Source organism: Schistocerca serialis, chromosome 1 (assembly GCF_023864345.2).
Source record: "Schistocerca serialis cubense isolate TAMUIC-IGC-003099 chromosome 1, iqSchSeri2.2, whole genome shotgun sequence".
In the NCBI taxonomy this organism is placed as follows: domain Eukaryota; kingdom Metazoa; phylum Arthropoda; class Insecta; order Orthoptera; family Acrididae; genus Schistocerca; species Schistocerca serialis.
This window is the reverse complement of record NC_064638.1, coordinates 965,027,877-965,050,885: the sequence shown is the minus strand read 5'-3', so window position 1 is coordinate 965,050,885 and position 23,009 is coordinate 965,027,877. Positions and strand designations below refer to the sequence as shown.

The 23,009-nt window shown below is 44.6% G+C and overlaps 1 protein-coding gene across 1 annotated transcript in view; it reads right to left on the bottom strand.

Annotated features, from left to right (window-relative positions):
• Positions 1 to 23,009, bottom strand: part of LOC126452917 (hemicentin-2-like) — a 716,817-nt gene that overhangs the window by 481,947 nt on the left and 211,861 nt on the right. Inside the window, exon 2 of the mRNA XM_050091124.1 lies at positions 22,027 to 22,156. Coding sequence (XP_049947081.1) covers positions 22,027 to 22,156 — 130 coding nt within the window. The remainder of the gene's footprint in view (positions 1 to 22,026; positions 22,157 to 23,009) is intronic.

Genomic DNA, 23,009 nt, shown 5'->3' with positions numbered 1-23,009 from the left:
CTTGCAACCTACGTCCTCAATTATTTGCTTGACGTATTCCAATCTCTGTCTTCCTCTACAGTTTTTACCCTCTACGGCTCCCTCTAGTACCATGGAAGTCATTCCCTCATGTCTTAGCAGATGTCCTATCATCCTGTCCCTTCTCCCCATCAGTGTCTTCCACATATTCCTTTCCTCTCCGATTCTGCGTAGAACCTCCTCATTCCTTACCTTATCAGTCCACCTAATTTTCAACATTCATCTATAGCGTCACATCTCAAATGCTTCGATTCTTTTCTGTTCCGGTTTTCCCACAGTCCATGTTTCACTACCATACAATGCTGTACTCCAGACGTACATCCTCAGAAATTTCTTCCTCAAATTAAGGCCGGTATTTGATATTAGTAGACTTCTTTTGGCCAGAAATACTTTTTTGCTATAGCGAGTCTGCTTTTGATATCCTCCTTGCCCCGTCCGTCATTGGTTATTTTACTGACTAGGTAGCAGAATTCCTTAACTTCATTGACTTCGTGACCATCTATCCTGATGTTAACTTTCTCGCTGTTCTCATTTCTACTACTTCTCATTACCTTCGTCTTTCTCCGATTTAATCTCAAACCATACTGTGTACTCACTAGACTGTTCATTCCGTTCAGCAGATCATTTAATTCTTCTTCACTTTCACTCAGGATAGCAATGTCATCAGCGAATCGTATCATTGATGTCCTTTCACCTTGTATTTTGATTCCACTCCTGAACCTTTCTTTTATTTCCATCATTGCTTCCTCGATGTACAGATTGAAGAGTAGGGGCGAAAGGCTACAGCCTTGTCTTACACCCTTCTTAATACGAGCACTTCGTTCTTGATCGTCCACTCTCATTATTCCCTCTTGGTTGTTGTACATATTGTATATGACCCGTCTCTCCCTATAGCTTACCCCTACTTTTTTCAGAATCTCGAACAGCTTGCACCATTTTATATTGTCGAACGCTTTTTCCAGGTCGGCAAATCCTATGAAAGTGTCTTGATTTTTCTTTAGCCTTGCTTCCATTATTAGCCGTAACGTAAGAATTGCCTCTCTCGTCCCTTTACTTTTCCTAAAGCCAAACTGATCGTCACCTTGCGCATTCTCAATTTTCTTTTCCATTCTTCTGTATATTATTCTTGTAAGCAGCTTCGATGCATGAGCTGTTAAGCTGATTGTGCGATAATTCTCGCACTTGTCAGCTCTTGCCGTCTTCGGCATTGTGTGGATGATGCTTTTCCGAAAGTCAGATGGTATATCGCCAGACTCATATATTCTACACACCAACGTCAATAGTCGTTTTGTTGCCACTTCCCCCAATGATTTTAGAAATTCTGATGGAATGTTATCTATCCCTTCTGCCTAATTTGACCGTAAGTCCTCGAAAGCTCTTTTAAATTCCGATTTTAATACTGGATCCCCTATCTCTTCTAAATCGACTCCTATTTCTTCTTCTATCACATCAGAGAAATCTTCACCCTAATAGAGGCTTTCAATGTATTCATTCCACGTCTCTGCTCTCTCCTTTGCATTTAACAGTGGAATTCCCGTTGCACTCTTAATGTTACCACCGTTGCTTTTAATGTCACCAAAGATTGTTTTGACTTTCCTGTATGCTGAGTCTGTCCTTCCGACAATCATATCTTTTTCGATGTCTTCACATTTTTCCTGCAGCCATTTCGTCTTAGCTTCCCTGCACTTCCTATTTATTTCATTCCTCAGCGACTTGTATTTCTGTATTCCTGATTTTCCCGGAACATGTTTGTACTTCCTCCTTTCATCAATCAACTGAAATATTTCTTCTGTTACCCATGGTTTCTTCGCAGCTACCTTCTTTGTACCTAAGTTTTCCTTCCCAACTTCTGTGATGGCCCTTTTTGGAGATGTCCATTCCGCTTCAACTGTACTGCCTACTGCGCTATTCCTTATTGATGTATCTATAGCGTTAGAGAACTTCAAACGTATCTCGTCATTCCTTAGTACTTCCGTATCCCACTTCTTTGCGAATTGATTCTTCCTAACTAATGTCTTGAACTTCAGCCTACTCTTCATCACTACTATATTGTGATCTGAGTCTATATCTGCTCCTGGGTACGCCTTACAATCCAGTATCTGATTTCGGAATCTGTCTGACCATGATGTAAAAAAATGGTTCAAATGGCTCTGAGCACTATGGGACTCAACTTCTGAGGTCATTAGTCCCCTAGAACGTAGAACTAGTTAAACCTAACTAACCTAAGGACATCACAAACATCCATGCCCGAGGCAGGATTCGAACCTGCGACCGTAGCGGTCTTGCGGTTCCAGACTGCTATTACTAGCTGAAACTTGTTACAGAACTCAATTAGTCTTTCTCCTCTTTCATTCCTTGTCCCAAGCCCATATTCTCCAGTAACCTTTTCTTCTACTCCTTCCCTACAACTGCATTCCAGTCGCCCATGACTATTAGATTTTCGTCCCCCTTTACATACTGCATTACCCTTTCAATATCCTCATACACTTTCTCTATCTGTTCATCTTCAGCTTGCGACGTCGGCATGTATACCTGAACTGTCGTGTCGGTGTTGGTCTACTGTCGATTCTGAGTAGAACAACCCTGTCACTGAACTGTTCACAGTAACACACCCTCTGCCCTACCTTCCTATTCATAACGAATCCTACACCTGTTATACCATTTTCTGCTGCTGTTGATATTACCCGATACTCATCTGACCAGAAATCCTTGTCTTCCTTCCACTTCACTTCACTGACCCCTACTATATCTAGATTGAGCCTTTGCATTTCCCTTTTCAGATTTTCTAGTTTCCCTACCACGTTCAAGCATCTAACATTCCACGCCCCGACTCGTAGAACGTTATCCTTTCGTTGATTATTCAATCTTTTTCTCATGGTAAACTCCCCCTTGGCAGTCCCCTCCCGGAGATCCGAATGGGGGACTATTCCGGAATCTTTTGCCAATGGAGAGATCATCATGACACTTCTTCAATTACAGGCCACATGTCCTGTGGATACGTGTCTTTAATGCAGTGGTTTCCATTGCCTTCTGCATCCTCATGTCGTTGATACTTGCTGATTCTTCCGCCTTTAGGGGCAATTTCCCACCCCTAGGACAAGAGAGTGCCCTGAACCTCTATCCGCTCCTCCGCCCTCTTTGACAAGGCCGTTGGCAGAATGAGGCTGACTTCTTATGCCGGATGTCATCGGCCGCCAAAGCTGATTATTTAGCAAAATTTAGGCAGCGGCGGGGATCAAATCCGGGACCGAAGACGTTTTGATTAAGAATCAGAGACGCTACCCCTAGACCACGGGGTCCTTTCATCTTAAGCACCTCGAAATTGATATTGTTTTTGTAGTTATTCTGTACTATTCCAGGTCATTTGCTTCAACTGTCTATTTCGTACGTCACCTAAGATACGGTATATATTACAGTATGAAATGACAGAACGAAATTAGCAAATAAAAAAAATGCGCCCCATCCCAGGATCGAATCCTCGACATGCTTACCCAAAACGGTATCCACTGTACTAACTGTACAGCATAGCAAATAGGTGCTAACGGAGGTAGGTACCAAAAATGTGATTACAGTGTTGCTAGATTGCCACTCTTTAACGTCCTTTTCCTGCCGGATGTACTCTCTGAACGAAATTTTGTGAGAGACATTTTTTTATCGCTGGCATGTGAGGAGCTGCGGCATGAAGCTCGAGTGCGCGAACTTCACCGTGTATGTGCACGTCTGGACCACGAATGCTGGTGTTATTGGCAGCATTCAGTACGTATTGTTCGTGAATTTTGGTCTTTCTCAGTTCATGCATTTCTTAGTACACTGGCATCTTGCAAGGAGTTTCTGATTATTCATCATTTTTCTTTCGTTCATACAGTCGTTTGCGAAAGATTTAAACTGAAAGACAATAACAAAACTCTTCTTTAGGACACTATCGTTCACCTCACTTGATAATTGAAGACAAGGTAAATTACAAAAAGGCGATTCCCGTTATTCCTGAATTAGCTATAGTGGAACTACTTATGAAAGGTATTCTTTTACAGCTTTGGCTACTCGGAGGAAGTTTTGCGAACTTTAACTTGTTCAGATATAAACTAGAGTGAACTACTGTCTTACAGCCTGCGTACATTTGGAATGCACCACTGTGCATCCCTTATCGTTTATTGCAGGGCATTCGGTTCCATAGTGATGATTCTTTTATGGTGTCTGTAAATAACATTCTTATTGCGTAAGTAGGGATTTAATCTTCCATTTAATGCTGAAGCGTTTTGTTGACTATTAAAATTTTATCTTACCATGGTGCTGCTATAATCTACACTGATCAGCCAGAATATTATGACCACCGACCTACAATCGATAGCAGCGACACCTGGGGAGGTATGACTGCAAGTCAGAAACACGCACGGTACATGTAGTATCAGTAAGTCTGCTGCCCTTGTATGGAATAGGAAGGGCGCGAGATCAATCTGAGTTTGACCGAGGGCAGATAGCAATGGCTTGGAGGCTCGGCACGAACATTCCGGAAACTGCACGTCTTGTCGGGTGATCGGGAGTGCTGCTGTGAGTGTCTTGAACACTTGGCGAAATGAAGGTAAAACCACTCCCACACGTCGTAGATTTGCGCGGCCACCCCTCATTATAGATGGCGGACGCCGTAGGCTGGGCAGGATGGTAAAACAGGACAGGCAGCAAACTGTGACGGAACTAACATCAGACTTTAATTCTGGGCAGAGTACAAGTGTGTCTGGACATACTGTGTACCGAACACTCCTAGCGATGTTCCTTCGCAGCCGACGACCCATGCATGTGCCAATGTTAACACTACATCAGTAGCTAAGGCTGAAGTGGGCACGTGACATTCGGCACTGGACGTTGTACAGGGGCAATGCGAGACATGGTCTGATGAATCCCGACTCTTCTTCATCACTTCGAAGGGATGGCACGATTCCGTAGTCCTCCAGGGGAACAGCTCCTTGACAACTGTGCTGGGGGACGGAGACGAGCTAGCGGCGGCTCCATGTGCTCTGTGGAACATTTGCGTGGGCATCCATAGGCGCAGTGGAGCACGTGCAAGGCACCATGTCGGCTAAGGAGTATCGTAACTAGTTGCAGACCACGTACAACCATTTATGACGATCATTTTACCAGACGTCAGTGGCATTTTTCAATAAGATAATGCTCGATGCCACAAGACCAGGAGTGTGATGGAGTGATTCGACGAACACAGTGGTGAGTTCAAATTGATCTGCTGGCCGCCAAACTCGCCAGATCTGAACCCGATCGCACCCGTCTGGGTCGTGACTGAAGGTGGTGTCAGAGCTCATCGTCCCTCTTCCCGGAATTTACTGGAATTAGGTGACTTGTTTGTGCAGACGTGGTGTCAATTCACTCTATCGACCTATCAAGGCCTCATTGCTTCCATACCACGACGCGTCGCCGCTGTTACCCATTCCAAAAGTGGACATATCGGATATTATATAGGTGGCTACTGTGTCCTGGCTGATCGGTGTACCTTCATTATCTTCCATTTTATGAATAATATATACTAGGGTGAGTCAAATGAAAACCTTAAATTTGTAATAACGAATCGAAATTTCAAGCAGTTATCCTGTAAGTTGGTAAACGTGCCACAAACAGCGTGCAGAATGACCTGTAGGTGGCAGCATAGTGCAGATGCACACATACCGTCGCAATATCAGTATAAAGATGGCCGCCCCACTCGTGACTTGCACCAGGGAAGAACAGCGTTCCGTTATTCGGTTTTTGCGTAGTGAAGGTGTGAAACCTATTGAAATTCATAGACGAATGAAGGTTCAGTACGGTGGTGCATGTTTGTCACAGCAGCAATTCTACGAATGGAGTAGGAAGCTCGCAAATGGTGTGACTTCAATGTAAGATGCTCCTCGTCCAGGTCAGGCACAACGAGTTGTGACTCCACAGAATATTGCAGCAGTTGAAGCCATAGTGAAGAAAAACCGCCGAGGGACACTGAATGACACTACAGCATGTTTACAGATTAGTCATGGGTCAGCACACCATAGTGTGCATGATGTGCTCCACTTTGACAAAGAGTCTGCAAGATGGGTGCCACGGCAGCTGACTCCTGAAATGAGAGAACGACGTGTTGATGTTTGTGAAGAACTTCTTCGGCACTTTGAATGAGAAGGTGACGGCTTCCTTGCAAGAATAGTTACTGGGGACGAAACCTGGGTTCACTTCCATCAAACGAAGAGAGCGAGCAAGGAATGGTGCCATTCCTCATCACCAAAACCAAGGAAGTTTCGAACAGAACCATCAGCAGGGAAGGTTACGCTGACTCTCTCTTGGGACGAAAAAGGGGTCATTTTGGAGCATTACATGCTTAGAGGGACCATTGTCACCAGTGCACCATATACAGATCTTCTAAAAAAATCATCTGCGGCCTGCAATCAAATCAAAGCAACGTGGATTGCTGTCAGCAGGTGTCCTTTTGAAACATGACAATGCAACGCCCCACACTGACAGTACAACTGTTTCAACAATCACAGATCTGCATTTTGAGTGTCTTCCTCATCCACCATACTCACCAGACCTTGCCCCAAGTGATTTCAATGTGTTTGGACCACTCAAAGACGCAATGGGAGGAAAGAAGTTACGTTATGATGAAGCGGTACGCCACGCGGTGCATGAGTGGTTGCGCGGACTACCGAAAGAATTTTTTTTCTAAAGGTATTTATGCATTTTGTAGGCACTAGAGGACTTGCATTGAGCGTGGGAGAGATTATGTTGAAATGTTATAGAGCTTTGTACCACTTCTGCACAATAAATAATATTTCAAAAATATTTAAGGTTTTCATTTGACTCACCCTCGTACGTATTGTTTAGTGTTTAAATTATAGGACAACTCTTATTAACTTATTTATCATTCGTTGTAGCGTGTAACATTCGCATATTATTATTTTCACTCAATAACAACAACTGTAAATGTGGTTTTACAGATAGATAAAGTGCAACAGCCGTCAGTGTCGTTATCAGGGTTGGCTAGGAAGACAGTGCAGTTCGTTTCACTCTACATCGCAACAAGGGATGAACAAATTGTCACATCTAGTGATGAAAGCATGGAATGGTTTGGCATTATATCAGAGAAACTAAAAGTAAATGCTGTGCGCATCGAAAACTGTCGTGGTTCACACGTAGCAGAAACGCGTAAAACTATCCGGCCCAGTCACATTAACGTGAGCACCGCCTCTAATTGACGTCAAAGTGCGATAACCGTTCACAGATGGCAAGTGATACAACTAGCACTGGAGGGCGTATAAAGCGTCTCGGGGAGACTGGAGCTGGAGATAGGGGACGGAAATCAGCGCAGTCGTTTTCTTTATGCAGAAACGGAGCGATTTACGTGTCGTCCAACATAACATGATCACTGGCTTCCTGGCGAAGAGTGGAAGCAATTCCGAAAGGGCTCAGTATGTAAACTGTTTGCCTGCCGCCGTGGTTAAAGTACACCGTGCATTGCAAAACAGGCGCTATCCATAACCGGCGCTGAGACAACTGAGGTCCACCACGGGGCCTAGATGACAGGGATGAGCGCCAGCTAAAGAGATGTGTACAGGCGAATAGACAAGCAGCTGTAGAGCAACTGACCACCCAGATGAACCAAGGGGCTACCAAAAGTGTCTCCTCAACAAACGTTCAACAAACAGTGCTGCATATGGGCATCTGTAGTGGGCGCGTCGTTCAGGAACACTGCTGCTAATCGATGACGAAGTCTGGAATCCTCACGCCGGTACCGGAACTGGAAGTCCACTGGGCAGCGACAGGTGATCTTTTCAGATGAATCACGTTTTATGCTCCACTACAAGATGGCCGCTGGCGTGCACGACGTGAAGCGTCTAAAAGCAAACACTGCATGCGCTATGGTCTGGGGAATGTTTTCGTGGTATTCACTGAGTGATTTCCTCATTTTTGGAAGGCATAGTGGAGCAACACAAGCATGAATTTATCCTTATGGAGCACGTCCACCTGTTCATCGAGTTTATTTCTCCTCGGCGCGATGGCATCTACCATCAAGCCAGTGCAACGTGTCACGCAGCTCGCAGTATGTGTGCTTGCCTCGAAGAGCACCGTGATGGGTTTACCTTACTGCCCTAGATACCAAACTCTCTGGATTAAAACCCAATTCAGAGTCCGTGAAATCACTTCGATGGGCTGTTAGCGCCATGGATTCTCAAAAGACAAACCTTGCGCAGAAACCAAGAAACCCTGTCGGTATCTTCCACAACCTTACTGACATTCTTCCTGCACGTCCCACAGCCGTCCGCCCATCAGAAGTTGGTTACCTATGCATTTGACAGGGCGTGACATTAAAGTGAGCCGGCCGAAGTGGCCGTGCGGTTAAAGGCGCTGCAGTCTGGAACCGCAAGACCGCTACGGACGCAGGTTCGAATCCTGCCTCGGGCATGGATGTTTGTGATGTCCTTAGGTTAGTTAGGTTTAACTAGTTCTAAGTTCTAGGGGACTAATGACCTCAGCAGTTGAGTCCCATAGTGCTCAGAGCCAGCCATTAAAGTGACTGTACAGTATATTTAATCGATTTTTGTCACACATTGACAGACACACACACACACACACACACACACACACACACACACACACACTCACACTCCCGTAATCTATTGTAATAACAGATACACAGCAAGAGAAACAGACGGAATGCATGGCAGGGAGATGAAAGAGGTGTGAAAACTGGAAATAGGAAAAATACAAGCAGAGACATCTCTGCTAACAACTAGCCCAACCGTTTTAACTTCGCAAGACACTATAGTGTGTAAAACTGAAAGACGAAAATAACTTTCACGCGATGTGTCACTGACAAGTAACATAGTTCGATGAAACTTAGAAGCTTAGGTCATACATAGAAACAACGGTTAAAGATAATGCTTGACGTACCCTCATATGGCGATAAGCGAGAACACGTGATGACTCAGGAACACTGGCGAATATGATCGTTTTGATTGTACAGGTGTTACAGTGTTCGGTGGCGTAATGTTGCATGGGCGTACTGACTTCCAAATCTTTGAACACGACACACTTACTGGTCAGTGTTATAGCGACAGTTGTGTCATATCGACAGTTAGCGATTGCCGATCAAAGGGTAATGGTGTGTCTTCGGACTGGAAGGCTCTCTGGCGCTGTGGTCCGCTGCGAGAGAGGTGGTTGTTGAGTGGAGTGAGCCAAGCCGGAGCGTGTGGTTAGCGGCCCGAACGACTTGCCCTGGAACAGGTAGTGTGTTCATGAATTACTGCTCAAACAGTGATGTTACAGAAGTATCAGTGCTTGATAGGAAAACGTGATAACTGCATCTGAGGCGTTTGCGGCGATGTAAGCACGTACGATGATAATGATGATGTTTGGTATGCCTCAACTGCGCGGTTATCAGCACCCGTACAAATTCCCAAACTTTGCTTAGTCCAACCTCACCACTTTCATGAATGATGATGAAATGATGTGGACAATACAAACACCCAGTCATCTCGAGGCAGGTGAAAATCTCTGAACCCGCCGGGAATCGAACCCGGAAGGACGTAAGAAGCCACGTTTGGTTTAAGGTATGAATGTACTGTGCCTCTGCTGAAAGTTTACTAAAGAAGCCTTTTGGAACAGTTCACTGCTGTTATCACGCTGTATCTCTTGTGAAATACCGAGTGCTGTTTGTGGTTCGGAGACCATGTGCTGAATTTAATAATGGTCAGTCCTTTGCAATATGTCAATGGTGTTTTGAAAGGATCCTTAAAGGTATCCTTACTGGGCGGCAGATCAATAGACTGGTATTTCTCTAATAGTTTTGGTAACAGTCTGACGGTACCGGCCTCATTGCGGCTGCTCGAATATTATTTGTTAAGACGATTAAATATTGTTGTTTCCGGTGTGTGACATATATTTGTTGCAGGTTAATGAAATCAGTGTCTAAGTCATATGTATTTGAGGGCACAGTGTGTACCCATGAATTCCATGTAATACTGCTTTCTAAAAGGAAAGCACGCTGCATAGACGTTCTATGCTGCTTAATTACTGTACAGGACAGTGGCAGCGGTTTTCGAGTGTTGCACAGAAGGGAAGTATCATTTTGTGCTCATTATAGATGTTTTTATCTTTGTGAAGGATGTTCATTTACGAGGTTCTAACCTGGATCCAAAAATCTCTCTCATTAGTGATTCAGATGGTTCAATGGCTCTAAGCACTATGGGACTTAACATCTAAGGTCATCAGTCCCCTAGATTTATAACTAATTAAGCCTAACTAACCTAAAGATATCACACATATCCATGTCCTAGGCAGGATTCGAACCTGCGACCGTAGAATCAGCGCGGTTCAGGACTGAAGCCCCTAGAACCGCTCGGCTACAGCGGCCGGCCATTATTGATTATTTTGTCAATATTTTTAAGGTAGCTTCAATTTATGTAAGTCGTAAAATTGTAGATTTACTGGAATGTGGATTCCATGATTATGGTTTGTTCGATTAATGAAAATGATTGTATTACGGTTCTATAAAAGCAATAATTTTGATTTTTATATTTGTTACTATTAAATATTCTTGTCTTAACATCCTGTTGCCTTCGATTATCAGAAAGTGTATAATGAAAGTTAAGAGTTGAGAACTGGTTTTTAATGATATTTTGCGACAGCAATTTTGTTTTTAATAGCTTTCTCCTGTTAGTTATTCTCGTATTAACTTGCAGTCTGTACGTTGTACTAAGTATGCTATTATGTCAGCCGTTACACCAGGGTGCTGAAATGTTGCTGCTGTGAGCAAATTACAGTAAATTTGTCACAGTGTGCTGGCCACAACCCAACTACGTCGGTGCGGAGCAGCTGCGGAATGTCAGGAATCCGCGTGACGTCATAGCGCATTAGCTAACACGCTGCTTCGCAACTAGTTCCGGAAACTTGCTCTGGTACTACAAAAAGAGACTATATTGGGCGTAACTGCCGCTCGCAGCGCTCTATTGAAATCTACCAGGTCAACAACGTTTAGGAACCCTGTTTGTACCAAATGATACAACAGTGTAAAAATGGCTCTGAGCACTATGGGACTCTTCTAAAGTCGAATAGTGACCAGACATTTCAGGGGTTCCTTTGTTGTTCAGAAATGGTTCAAATGCTTTGAGCACTATGGGACTCAACTGCTGAGATCATTAGTCCCCTAGAACTTAGAACTAGTTAAACCTAACTAACCTAAGGACATCACAAACATCCATGCCCGAGGCAGGATTCGAGCCTGCAACCGTAGCGGTCTTGCGGTTCCAGACTGCAGCGCCTTTAACCGCACGGCCACTCGGCCGGCTACAACAGTGTAATTTTAATTTTTTTTCAATTGAAGTAAAAGGATCAATTATCAAACTTTTACTATTCATAAAGGAGATTTTTTTATTTGGGGGGGGGGGGGGAGAGAGGGAATCAACCGAATGTTTCTGTGTGATAGCGTCCTGTGCAGCTGGTACTGGAGTGAAAACTGGATGCCCACAGGAAGCACGCGTGGATTTTTGGGAGAGAAACAGTGATTACTCATGAGACGCAACTGGAAAAATTTAGACAATCTATTAGCAGATTGAAAAATATTTTTTTGATTCTATCGAATGAGTTTGCAGAAAATGACCACAAGTAGTAGATAAGACAAATGAAGACGCATACAGGAGCATACAATCACCTTTTCTTTGTACTATTCACGAGGGAGTCCAGTAAGCAAGGCATAAATAGAAGTAGGGCCCCGTTAGTTAATCGTTCGCCTCTCTTACCTCGTAGGATTCAAATGGTTCAAATGGCTCTGAGCACTATGGGACTTAACTTCTAAGGTCATCAGTCCCCTAGAACTTAGAACTACTTAAACCTAACTAACCGAAGGACATCACACACATCCATGCCCGAGGCAGGATTCGAACCTGCGACCGTAGCGGTCGCGCGGTTCCAGACTGTAGCGCCTAGAACCGCTCGGCCATTACCTCGTAGGAGACGAGTATCTCTCCTTTCTCTGTCACTGGTCAGAAATAACATGTTATTCCAAAGATGATGATAGCTATTACTATTCTGTGACATTTCTTACATCCGCCTAGCGTTCCCCTTCTTCTTCTTCTTCGTCTTCTTCTTCAAACATTCCTATATCATCATGAGAACATCTAAAAACCATTCATGCGGATTTTGTTCGTTCCCAGGCATCAAATACGTCGGCGCTCGATTTTTAGCTTTGATGTTTCTGCTTGTCAATTATCATTGACTCCTTAGGAAACTATGGTTTCTCTGTCGTTTCTGTGGCAAAATCCTCCCCCATTTTGTGGGGAACAATTCTATCACTGTGCAGGACTCATTCACTTGCAGCACCCTGGTGTGAAACATTGTGACCTTCGAGTGCGTCAGTCATCAGCATCGCCTGGTTTTTCTCACTTACCTTTATTTTATACAGAAAAACTGGAGACTCAGTGATCTTATTCAGGTTCCTTCCAATGAGACTCGAAAGGTAAAGACACAGCATCCTGCTACACCATACTGCCTAATTCATCTTTTCATCTACGTAGGATGCTATCGCATCACTGATTCGCCCAATGTAAAGAATCGATTCAGCAGAAGGACACCACCAAGGGGGGGGGGGGGGTACATATAGGCTTGATAACTGGGTACCAAGGCGCAAAAGCGCTTATTCAGTACCCAAGAACACGTATTCAGTGGAAGGCGCCAGACGGAGTCTCTAAAAGCTGAAGATGAGTCACGATAAAGCACCGAAAGGGCTTCTGTAGGACCTGACCAGACAGGAAAACCAAGGCTAATGAGATAATAGCTGTCAAACGGTGACGCCCAACTGCGCCAGTTCATTGCGACTTACAGAGCAGGTGTGCTGTCATTGGGAAACCGCTAGCCAGTCTGGCTTATATACATACTACCTAATTCAGACCCTGAGTCTCAGTAGAGGTCAATTTATACAGCATGTCCAGTTATGCAGCAGATGCCACCTTGAAGTAGGTGGCCGCCATTGTTCAACATCGCTGTGAATAGCTGAAGGCCTCTGTCTAAGTCCGTATACTGTCATCCTGGCGCATTCGCGCCGTAATATCGCCCACTGGGTGGCTAAGATCTGCTGACAGCCGCCTCCTTGGTGAGCCATTGATTTGAGCCTGGCCTTCCAGCTGCACAGCCACCACTGTCGTACCCCGCCCCATGCGAGCCTACACTGTTCCTGCTCAGTGCCCACAGTGAGCACCCAGCATCGTCATCAGCCGTGCTGGACCCCGCTGTCTGACCTCAGTTGAACCTGTGGGTCCTCTGCCGCCACTACTGGAATGGACTGGCAGCCAGAGCCGCTTCTGATGCCTGTTGCCAGAAGCCGCCACTACCTTGCGTCAGCGCTGAACTGTTGAGCTGACTGCTGCACGAGGCCACCATCACCACGCACTGCCTTCATGGCAGACAGTTGCTGACGCTAGCATTCTGCTGCCACGGTGGCCGACGGCATCACAGAGAACAACGACCGCCCCAACAGCTTCGATTCAGTCACTGTAACTGTTATGATTAAAAGGATCCAGGGATGTATTTCTTACGAACCACCAATTCCAACCACCGCCACCATCACAATCCCACAATTGAGACGATTCACTGCTCCGTGATCAGCTACAATTAGCCGCTTCACTATCTCCTATTGTCTGACATTAAGACTGAAGAGTTTCTTACCCGCCTGTTTTTTGCCCTGAACTAGTTTATTCACGAATTCACGAAGTGGCATGGAGGTGTTCTCTCACACCATGCGAACCTTCAGTTGTCAATCCGTTTCTCCTCCCCCCCCCCCCCCCCCCATGAAACATGGACCTTGCCGTTGGTGGGGAGGCTTGCGTGCCTCAGCGATACAGATAGCCGTACCGTAGGTGCAACCACAACGGAGGGGTATCTGTTGAGACGCCAGACAAACGTGTGGTTCCCGAAGAGGGGCAGCAGCCTTTTCAGTAGTTGCAAGGGCAACAGTCTGGATGATTGACTGATCTGGCCTTGTAACACTAACCAAAACGGCCTTGCTGTGCTGGTACTGCGAATGGCTGAAAGCAAGGGGAAACTACGGTCGTAATTTTTCCCGAGGGCGTGCAGCCTTACTGTGTTGTTAAATGATGATGGCGTCCTCTTGAGTAAAATATTCCGGAGGTAAAATAGTCCCTCATTCAGATCTCCGTGAGGGGATTACTCAAGAGGGTGTCGTTACCAGGAGAAAGAAAACTGGTGTTCTACGGATCGGAGCGTGGAATGTCAGATCCCTTAATCGGTCAGGCAGGGTAGAAAATTTAAAAAGGGAAATGGATAGGTTAAAGTTAGATATAGTGGGAATTAGTGAAGTTCGGTGGCAGGAGGTTCAAATGGCTCTGAGCACTATGCGACTTAACTTCTGAGGTCATCAGTCGCCTAGAACTTAGAACTAATTAAACCTAAGGACATCACACACATCCATGCCCGAGGCAGGATTCGAACCTGCGACCGTAGCGGTCACGCGGTTCCAGACTGAAGCGCCTTTAACCGCACGGCCACACCGGCCGGCGGTGGCAGGAGGAACAAGACTTCTGGTCAGGTGGCTACAGGTTTATAAACACAAAATCAAGTAGGGGTAATGCAGGAGTAGGTTTAGTAATGAATAGGAAAATAGGAATGCGGGTAAGCTACTACAAACAGCATAGTGAACGCATTATTGTGGCCAAGATAGACACGAAGCCCACGCCTACCACAGTAGTACAAGTTTATGTGCCAACTAGCTCTGCAGATGACGAAGAAATAGAAGTAATGTATCATCATGATCATCATCATCATCATCATCATTTAAGACTGATTATGCCTTTCAGCGTCAGTCTGGAGCATAGCCCCCCCTTATAAAATTCCTCCATGATCCCCTATTCAGTGCTAACATTGGTGCCTCTTCTGATGTTAAACCTATTACTTCAAAATCATTCATAACCGAATCCAGGTACCTTCTCGTTGGTCTGCCCAGACTCCTCCTACCCTTTACTGCTGAACCCATGAGTCTCTTGGCTAACCTTGCTTCTCCCATTCGTGTAACATGACCCCACCATCTAAGCCTGTTCGCCCTGACTGCTACATCTATTCCCAGTTTTTCTTTGATTTCCTCATTGTGGTCACCCTCCTGCCATTGTTCCCATCTACTAGTACCTGCAATCATCCTAGCTACCTTCATATCCGTAACCTCAACCTTGTTGATAAGGTAACCTGAATCCACCCAGCTTCCGCTCCCATACAACGAAGTTGGTCGAAAGATTGAACGGTGCACAGATAACTTAGTCTTGGTACTGACTTCGTTCTTGTAGAAGAGAGTAGATCGTAGCTGAGCGCTCACAAGAAATGTACAATGAAATAAATAGTGAAGGGGAGATGAAAATTTAATAGTCGTGGGTGACTGGAATTCGTCAGTAGGAAAAGGAAGAGAAGGAAACGTAGTAGGTGAATATGGATTGGGGGTAAGAAATAAAAGAGGAAGCCGTCTGGTAGAATTTTCCACAGAGCACGACTTAATCATAGCTAACACTTGGTTCAAGGATCATAAAAGAAGACTGTATACATGGAAGAAACCTGGAGATACTGACAGGTTTCAGGTAGTTTATATAATGGTAAGACAGAGATTTCGGAACCAGGTTTTAAATTGTAAGACATTTCCAGGGGCAGATGTGGACACTGACCACAATCTATTGGTTATGAACTGTACATTAAAACTGAATAAACTGCAAAAAGGTGGGAATTTAAGGAGATGGGACCTGGATAAACTGAAAGAACAAGAGGTTGTAGAGAGTTTCAGGGAGAGCATAAGGGAACAATTGACAAGAATGGGGGAAAGAAACACAGTAGAGGAAGAATGGGTAGCTTTGAGGGATGAAGTAGTGAAGGCAGCAGAGGATCAAGTAGGAAAAAAGACGAGGGGTAGTAGAAATCCTTGGGTAACAGAAGGAATATTGAATTTAACTGATGAAATGAGAAAATATAAAAATGCAGTAAATGAAGCAGGCAAAAAGGAATATAAACGTCTCAAAAATGAGATCGACTGGAAGCGCAAAATGGCTAAGCAGGGATGGCTAGAGAACAAATGTAAGAGGCTTATCTCACTAGGGGTCAGATAGATACTGCCTACAGGAAAATTAAAGAGACCTTTCGAGAAAAGAGAACCACTTGTATGAATATCAAGAGCTCACATGGAAACCCAGTTCTAAGCAAAGAAGGGAAAGCAGAAAGGTGGAAGGAATATGTAGAGGGACTGTACAAGGGCGATGTACTTGAGGACAATATTTTGGAAATGGAAGAGGATGTAGATGAAGATGAAATGGGAGATATGATACTGCGTGAAGAGTTTGACAGAGCACTGAAAGACTTGAGTCGAACAAAACCCCTGGAGTAGACAACATTCCATTAGAACTACTGACAGCCATTGGAGAGACATCCCTGACAAAACTCTACAATCTGATGAGCAAGATGTATGAGACAGGCGAAATACCCTCAGTCTTCAAGAAGAATGCAATAATTCCAATCCCAAAGAAAGCAGGTGTTGAAAGATGTGAAAATTACCGAACTATCAGTTTAATAAGCCACAGCTGCAAAATACTAACGCGAATTCTTTACAGAGGAATGGAAAAACTAGTAGAATCCGTCCTCGGCGAAGATCAGTTTGGATTCCGTAGAAATATCGGAACACGTGACGCAATACTGACCCTACGACTTATCTTAGAAGCTAGATTAAGGAAAGGCAAACCTACGTTTCTAGCATTTGTAGACTTAGAGAAAGCTTTTGACAATGTTGACTGGAATACTTTCTTTCAAATTCTGAAGGTGGCAGGGGTAAAATACAGGGAGCGAAAAGCTATTTACAATTTGTGCAGAAACCAGATGGCAGTTATAAGAGTCGAGGGACATCAAAGGGAAGCAGTGGCTGGGAAGGGAGTGAGACAGGGTTGTCTGCTTTTACTGCCTTTCCTGTTTCCACAACGTCTGGAAACTGCCACAGGCAAATTGTATTAGTTTAAGGGGCTCATACTGTGAACATTGCCTGCGTTCACTGTATCTTGTCTTTCATTGCGCCACATGCCGGGTGTTGTCGCGGAAACCTCACGAAATCTGATGCTGTGGAGTAGAATTAAATACCAGCAAATGTAAGCAATATTGGAGCACGACCGTGTTTACAGTAAGAGAAGACGTATGACGCCAAGAACTCACGTTCTAAAAGGACGAGACAGCAGATATTTGCGCCAGTACTTCGCTCGAAAAGTTCGCAAGGTAGTGTAAGTATCAAAAAACGTAAACGGATCACTACTTTATGGCTGTCTTATAGGGAGAAAGAACTCTGATATCTTCTCACACCAAAAGCATATTAGAGACGATGAGCAACATGACAAACATTAACCAAGTGCTTGATTCCACGAAGTCGTGCGAATCACGTGTTTCAAGGAAGAAACGGTGGCAATGATTTTGTGGCTAACTTGGACGAGTTGTTGGAAGAGATTTATGGCGGTTCTATTAGTGCAGTAATCATGGTAGGCATCATAAGTCTGTTTTCCCAGTTTTTACTAAAGGAGTTGAGATATGGACGCTTAGTGCCGAAAACGTTAAAACTAATTTTTATTAAGCTAGCGATCGTGATATGCATGTTGGTAATTATCAGACAGGAAAACAAAAAAAATGTATCAGAGCCCACACTACAATGGAAGATAAATTATGATCGTAATGAAAAGGAAACTGACATGTGAGGAACAAGTAACAAGGCGATGAATGATACATGAGGCAATCTGATACTCGCATTTAAAGGAAAAGGAAGAACCGGAAGATGATCCAATGTAAGGTGGATACAAGTCATTAGAAAACGTGCAAAACCGACGTGATCGTGTAATGGATGAACAGGATCAGAGGAAGCCAGCCACTACTCAAGAGGGGATGTAAAATGGCCGATGATGAAGCGCTGTGTAAATGTACAGGTACATTTAAGTATCCAGCGAATGCATCGCGTAACATACGTGTTTCGTAGACAAGCATGTCGACAGACTTCTTGTTTTTACAGCCGTCGATTTCTGCATGTTTATTTCTGTCATGAATATATATCCACTGATGAAGTTAACGTGTTCTCCGAGAAGAGTAAAAATTCTTCTTCCTGTTGCCCGTTAATCACGTAAGAGTAACCTATACCTTCAGATACAAAATTACTATTTTCCCTAACACTATTTTCTCTGCCTCGTGATGACTGGGTGTTGTGTGATGTCCTTAGGTTAGTTAGTTTTAAGTAGTTCTAAGTTCTAGGGGACTGATGACCATAGCTGTTAAGTCCCATAGTGCTCAGAGACATTTGAAGCATTTCCCTAACACTATTCTTTTCCGACATCACAGTCCTAATTTGCAATTCAGATGCAAGACAGCTGCCTTAGCATTAGCATGTTTCATGAACACTCACTCGCGCGCCGCACATAAGCCACTCGTTAATTCAAAGACGATGTGGCCCTAGTCCACTCTGTTGGAGCGGTGCATCCTTACAATAGGAACAGGCAGGTGTTTCTCAGGGAGAGGCGAAAACTCTGACCGTTGCCGGCCCATCAGTGTGCTGGACGCGTGTTTTTCAATTGGCCGTCACGTACAGTTTGAGCACAAAGCACTCTGATTCCTGGCACCACTCCGAACGGACGTGATTTAGACACTTGTGCTTTCGAGTTGAGTCCGTTCGGCCGACAACTTTCGCAATACATTGAGCTTTCAGCAAGTGCCGAACATTCGAGTTTTAGTTATGCGACTGGAATTCACTCGAGCTTTGGCATTCATCTAGAATTGCGTCCTTTTAGCGTTGCCCTTTGCATTCTAACATGGCGTGGGAAACTTCATGTCATTGTCTCGCAATTGATCTTATCAGAACACGCTGTAATCGGTAACTGTTTCTGGGTTAAGCATCTGTAACTTCAAATGACTTTCAAACAGAATCTCAAACTCGTAAGATCGTGCTTCAGAAGTTTGCAAGGTTATTTTTGGATATTCTTGTGCCGCGATACTCGGTGGGGGGGAAGGGGGGGGGGAAGGTGGGGAAGGGGGGAATCTTGCCGGTTTAATTCAATTCTTGTATTTTTTGCATGACTAGAAACCTAATGTATGTTGTTTTCCGACAGCGTACTGAAATTATCATACTTCGCTCTTCGTGAATTTATTACCTGGCACCCATTCTGCAATTGATTAATTCCACTACGTGCCTCGTACTTACACACATGGGACTACATAAAAGGTGACATTACAGTCAGCTCATGTTCTACAGTGTATAAATAAGCAGCACTTGTGGTTATATTCTATAAAAACTTTGCATCGAAACCTCCTACTTCCACCACACAAGACGTTTTTCTGTGTTTCTTTTTTTTCGAGTTATTAGACAGCGTAGGCCACAAAAAACAAGCACAGTTTTCCTGCACAGACTGATCCTAAATGCGCAATTTATTAAACTCTGAGGCAGTATAGTGTGGCGTTTGCAGCCCATGATCCAATTCAAATCCCGGCTGTGTTACTTCCGAGTAACGCCGACCCCTCCCCCATTCATCATTTTCGTTGCACTTTCTGATATTTTCTCCGTCTCCTTATCTTCATATCTGTAGACAAATAGTATAATTAATGAATCGCGTTATATGTCGGTTGGTATTTCAGAGCAGAAAAAAGCAGGTTCATAATCTTATGAAGTCTGAGGTTTAGTTTTAAAGGAAGTGGCCAGGCTTTCTCAAATTATGCACACAAATAGGAGCAATAGGTTTACGCTACACTGCCGTAAGATATATAACACGCTTACTATATTGTAATCATTAAGGGTGTGTCCAGTGAGCACTGCAGGGGAGCAACGGACGAGCTCTGAATCTTAACCACCAGACATATGTGACTACACTACTGGCCACTAAAATTGCTACATCAAGAAGAAATACAGATGATAAACGGGTATTCAGGGGACAAATATTTATACTAGAACTGACATGTGATTACATTTTCAAGCAATTTGGCCGGCCGGAGTGGACGAGCGGTTAAAGGCGTTAGAGTCAGGAACCGCACGACCGCTACGGTCGCGGGTTCGAATCCTGCCTCGGGCATGGATGTGTGTGATCTCCTTAGGTTAGTTAGGTTTAAGTAGTTCTAAGTTCTAGGGGACTTATGACCACAGCAGTTGAGTCCCATAGTGCTCAGAGCCATTTGAACCATTTTTTCAAGCAATTTGAGTGCATAGATCCTGCAAAGTCAGTACCCAGAACAACCAACTCTGGCCGTAATAACGGCCTTGATACACCTGGGCATTGAGTCAAACAGAGCTTGGATGGCGTGTACAGGTACAGCTGCCCATGCTGCTTCAACACGATACCACAGGTCAGCAAGATTAGTGACTAACGTATTGTGACGAGCCAGTTGCTCGTCCAGCATTGATCAGATGTTTTCAATTGGTGAGAGATGTGGCGAATGTGTTGGCCAGGGCAGCAGTCGAACATTTTATGTATCCAGAAAGGCATTTACAGGACCTGCAACATGCGGTCGTGCATTATCATGCTGAAATGTAGGGTTTCGCAGGGGTCGAATGAAGGGTAGAGCCACGGGTCGTAACACATCTGAAATGTAACGTCCACTGTTCAACGTGCCGTCAATGCGAACAAGAGGTGATCGAGACATGTAACCAATGGCACCCCATACCATCACGCAGGGTGATACGCCAGTATGGCGATGACGAATACACGCTTCCAGTGTGCGTTCATGGCGATGTCGCCAAACACGGATGCGACCATCATGATGCTGTAAACAGAACCTGGATTCATGAAAAAAAATGACGTTTTGTCATTCGTGCACCCAGGTTCGTCGTTGAGTACACCATCGCAGGCGCTCCTGTCTGTGATGCAGCGTCAAGGGTAACCGCAGCCATGGACTCCGAGCTGATAGTCCATGCTGCTGCAAACGTCGTCGAACTGTTCGTGCAGACGGTTGTTGTCTTGCAAACGTCCCCATCTGTTGACTCAGGGATCGAGACGTGGCTGCACGATCCGTTAGAGCCATGCGCATAAGGTGCCTGTCATCTCAACTGCTAGTGGTACGAGGCCGTTGTGATCCAGCACGGCGTTCCGTAGTACCCTCCTGAACCCACCGATTCCACATTCTGCTAACAGTTGTTGGATCTCGGCCAACGCGAGCAGCATTGTCGCGATACAACGAACCGCAATCGCGATAAGCTACAATCCGACCTTTATCAAAGTCGGAAAAGTGATGGCACGCATTTCTCCTCCTTACACGAGGCATCTCAACAACTTTCACCAGGCAACGCCGGTCAACTGCTATTTGTGTATGAGAAATTGGTTGGAAACTTTCCTCATATCAGCACGTTATAGGTGTCACCACCGGCGCCAGCCTTGTGTGAATGCTCTGAAAAGCTAATCATTTGCATATCACAGCATCTTCTTGCTGTCGGTTAAATTTCGCTTATGTAGCACGTCACCTTCGTGGTGTAGCAATTTTAATGGCCAGTAGTGTATCCTGGACATATCTCCATATCTCCTCGGCACAACAAAGGAGCCGGCCGAAGTGGCCGTGCGGTTAAAGGCGCTGCAGTCTGGAACCGCAAGACCGCTACGGTCGCAGGTTCGAATCCTGCCTCGGGCATGGATGTTTGTGATGTCCTTAGGTTAGTTAGGTTTAACTAGTTCTCAGTTCTAGGGGACTAATGACCTCAGCAGTTGAGTCCCATAGTGCTCAAAGCATTTGAACCATTTCTGAACAACAAAGGAACCCCTGAATTGTCTGGTCACTATTCGACTTTAGAAGAGGAACGCTTCTCATAATTTTCTCTTATGATAAGGCCACAATCAGATACTTTCTGATATCATCTTCCGCATATCTTCTCCGCCACAATCGCGTAGACGGCATGTGCCGATGTATTCACTAAAGGATACAGTGCCTCGTACACGGTGGCACTCTTACTAGCGTGATCTGCAGTATCACTAGCGTGCTGCCACTGCTACGTGCACTGGGCGCACCGACCTGTAGATGGGGGAGTCGGCGCCGTCCTTGAACCACAGCACCAGCTCCACGACGTCGCCGTGCTCCGGCTGCAGCACGCACGGCAGGTGCGCCACCGCCTCCTGCAGCACCGTCACCTCCGACACCGACACTGCAACACAGCAAACACGCCCTCTGAAGACAGGTAGACAGACGCGTTTCTATGTGTCTTCGTGGTTGGAACTGAACTCTTACCGAGGACTTGATGTGCAATGATAAATGAATAATTTAATAACAAGAGTTCTATCGTCTGTAATTGTTATAGACCACAAGGAATTATGTTGAATAACGTTTACTCAAGAAAGGTCATTTCAGATAATTGGGAAGTGGTCCTACGATATTCTGTTAAAATACAGACAGAGAATACCCCTATCAAATGCAGTAAAGTTCCGTTGAGAGCGTTACGAGACTGTTAGCAAAATCCCCAAATGAAATATTCATCGAAGATACACGAAGACGAAGTCCATTTCGTGATTACAATACACGAAATATTCACCGGCTCAAGCCAGTTCAGAGTGCAGTATGATGATTCACAAAGTAACGCTTGCACTACAAAGGATAGTAATTCACCCTTAAGGGGGTATAGGACGACAAACGGGCCGACTTGGAGCAGGACAGGCACCATAGGACACTGTAATTTCCACTGTCTACACATTAACAAATAAATTCATAAAACTTTGTCAGCATGACCAGGAAGGATTCCGGATTCACGCTCACGGCAGTGGGAGTTCAAAAACGTAACAAAATAATTTTTTTTACATGTGAAATTTCATCATTTTTTCACTTACTATTGGCTGCATTTGTTGCTATAGGTACACTTTTCTTCATAAGTAAGAGAGAATTTTCGATGAATTTTGCTCAGCATACAAACCATACTTACAGGTGTATGAAACTCTAGAATTTTCCAAATCTATTGAAAACTGTGGTAAAAATTGAGATAATTAACTATAAAATTTGAATATTTT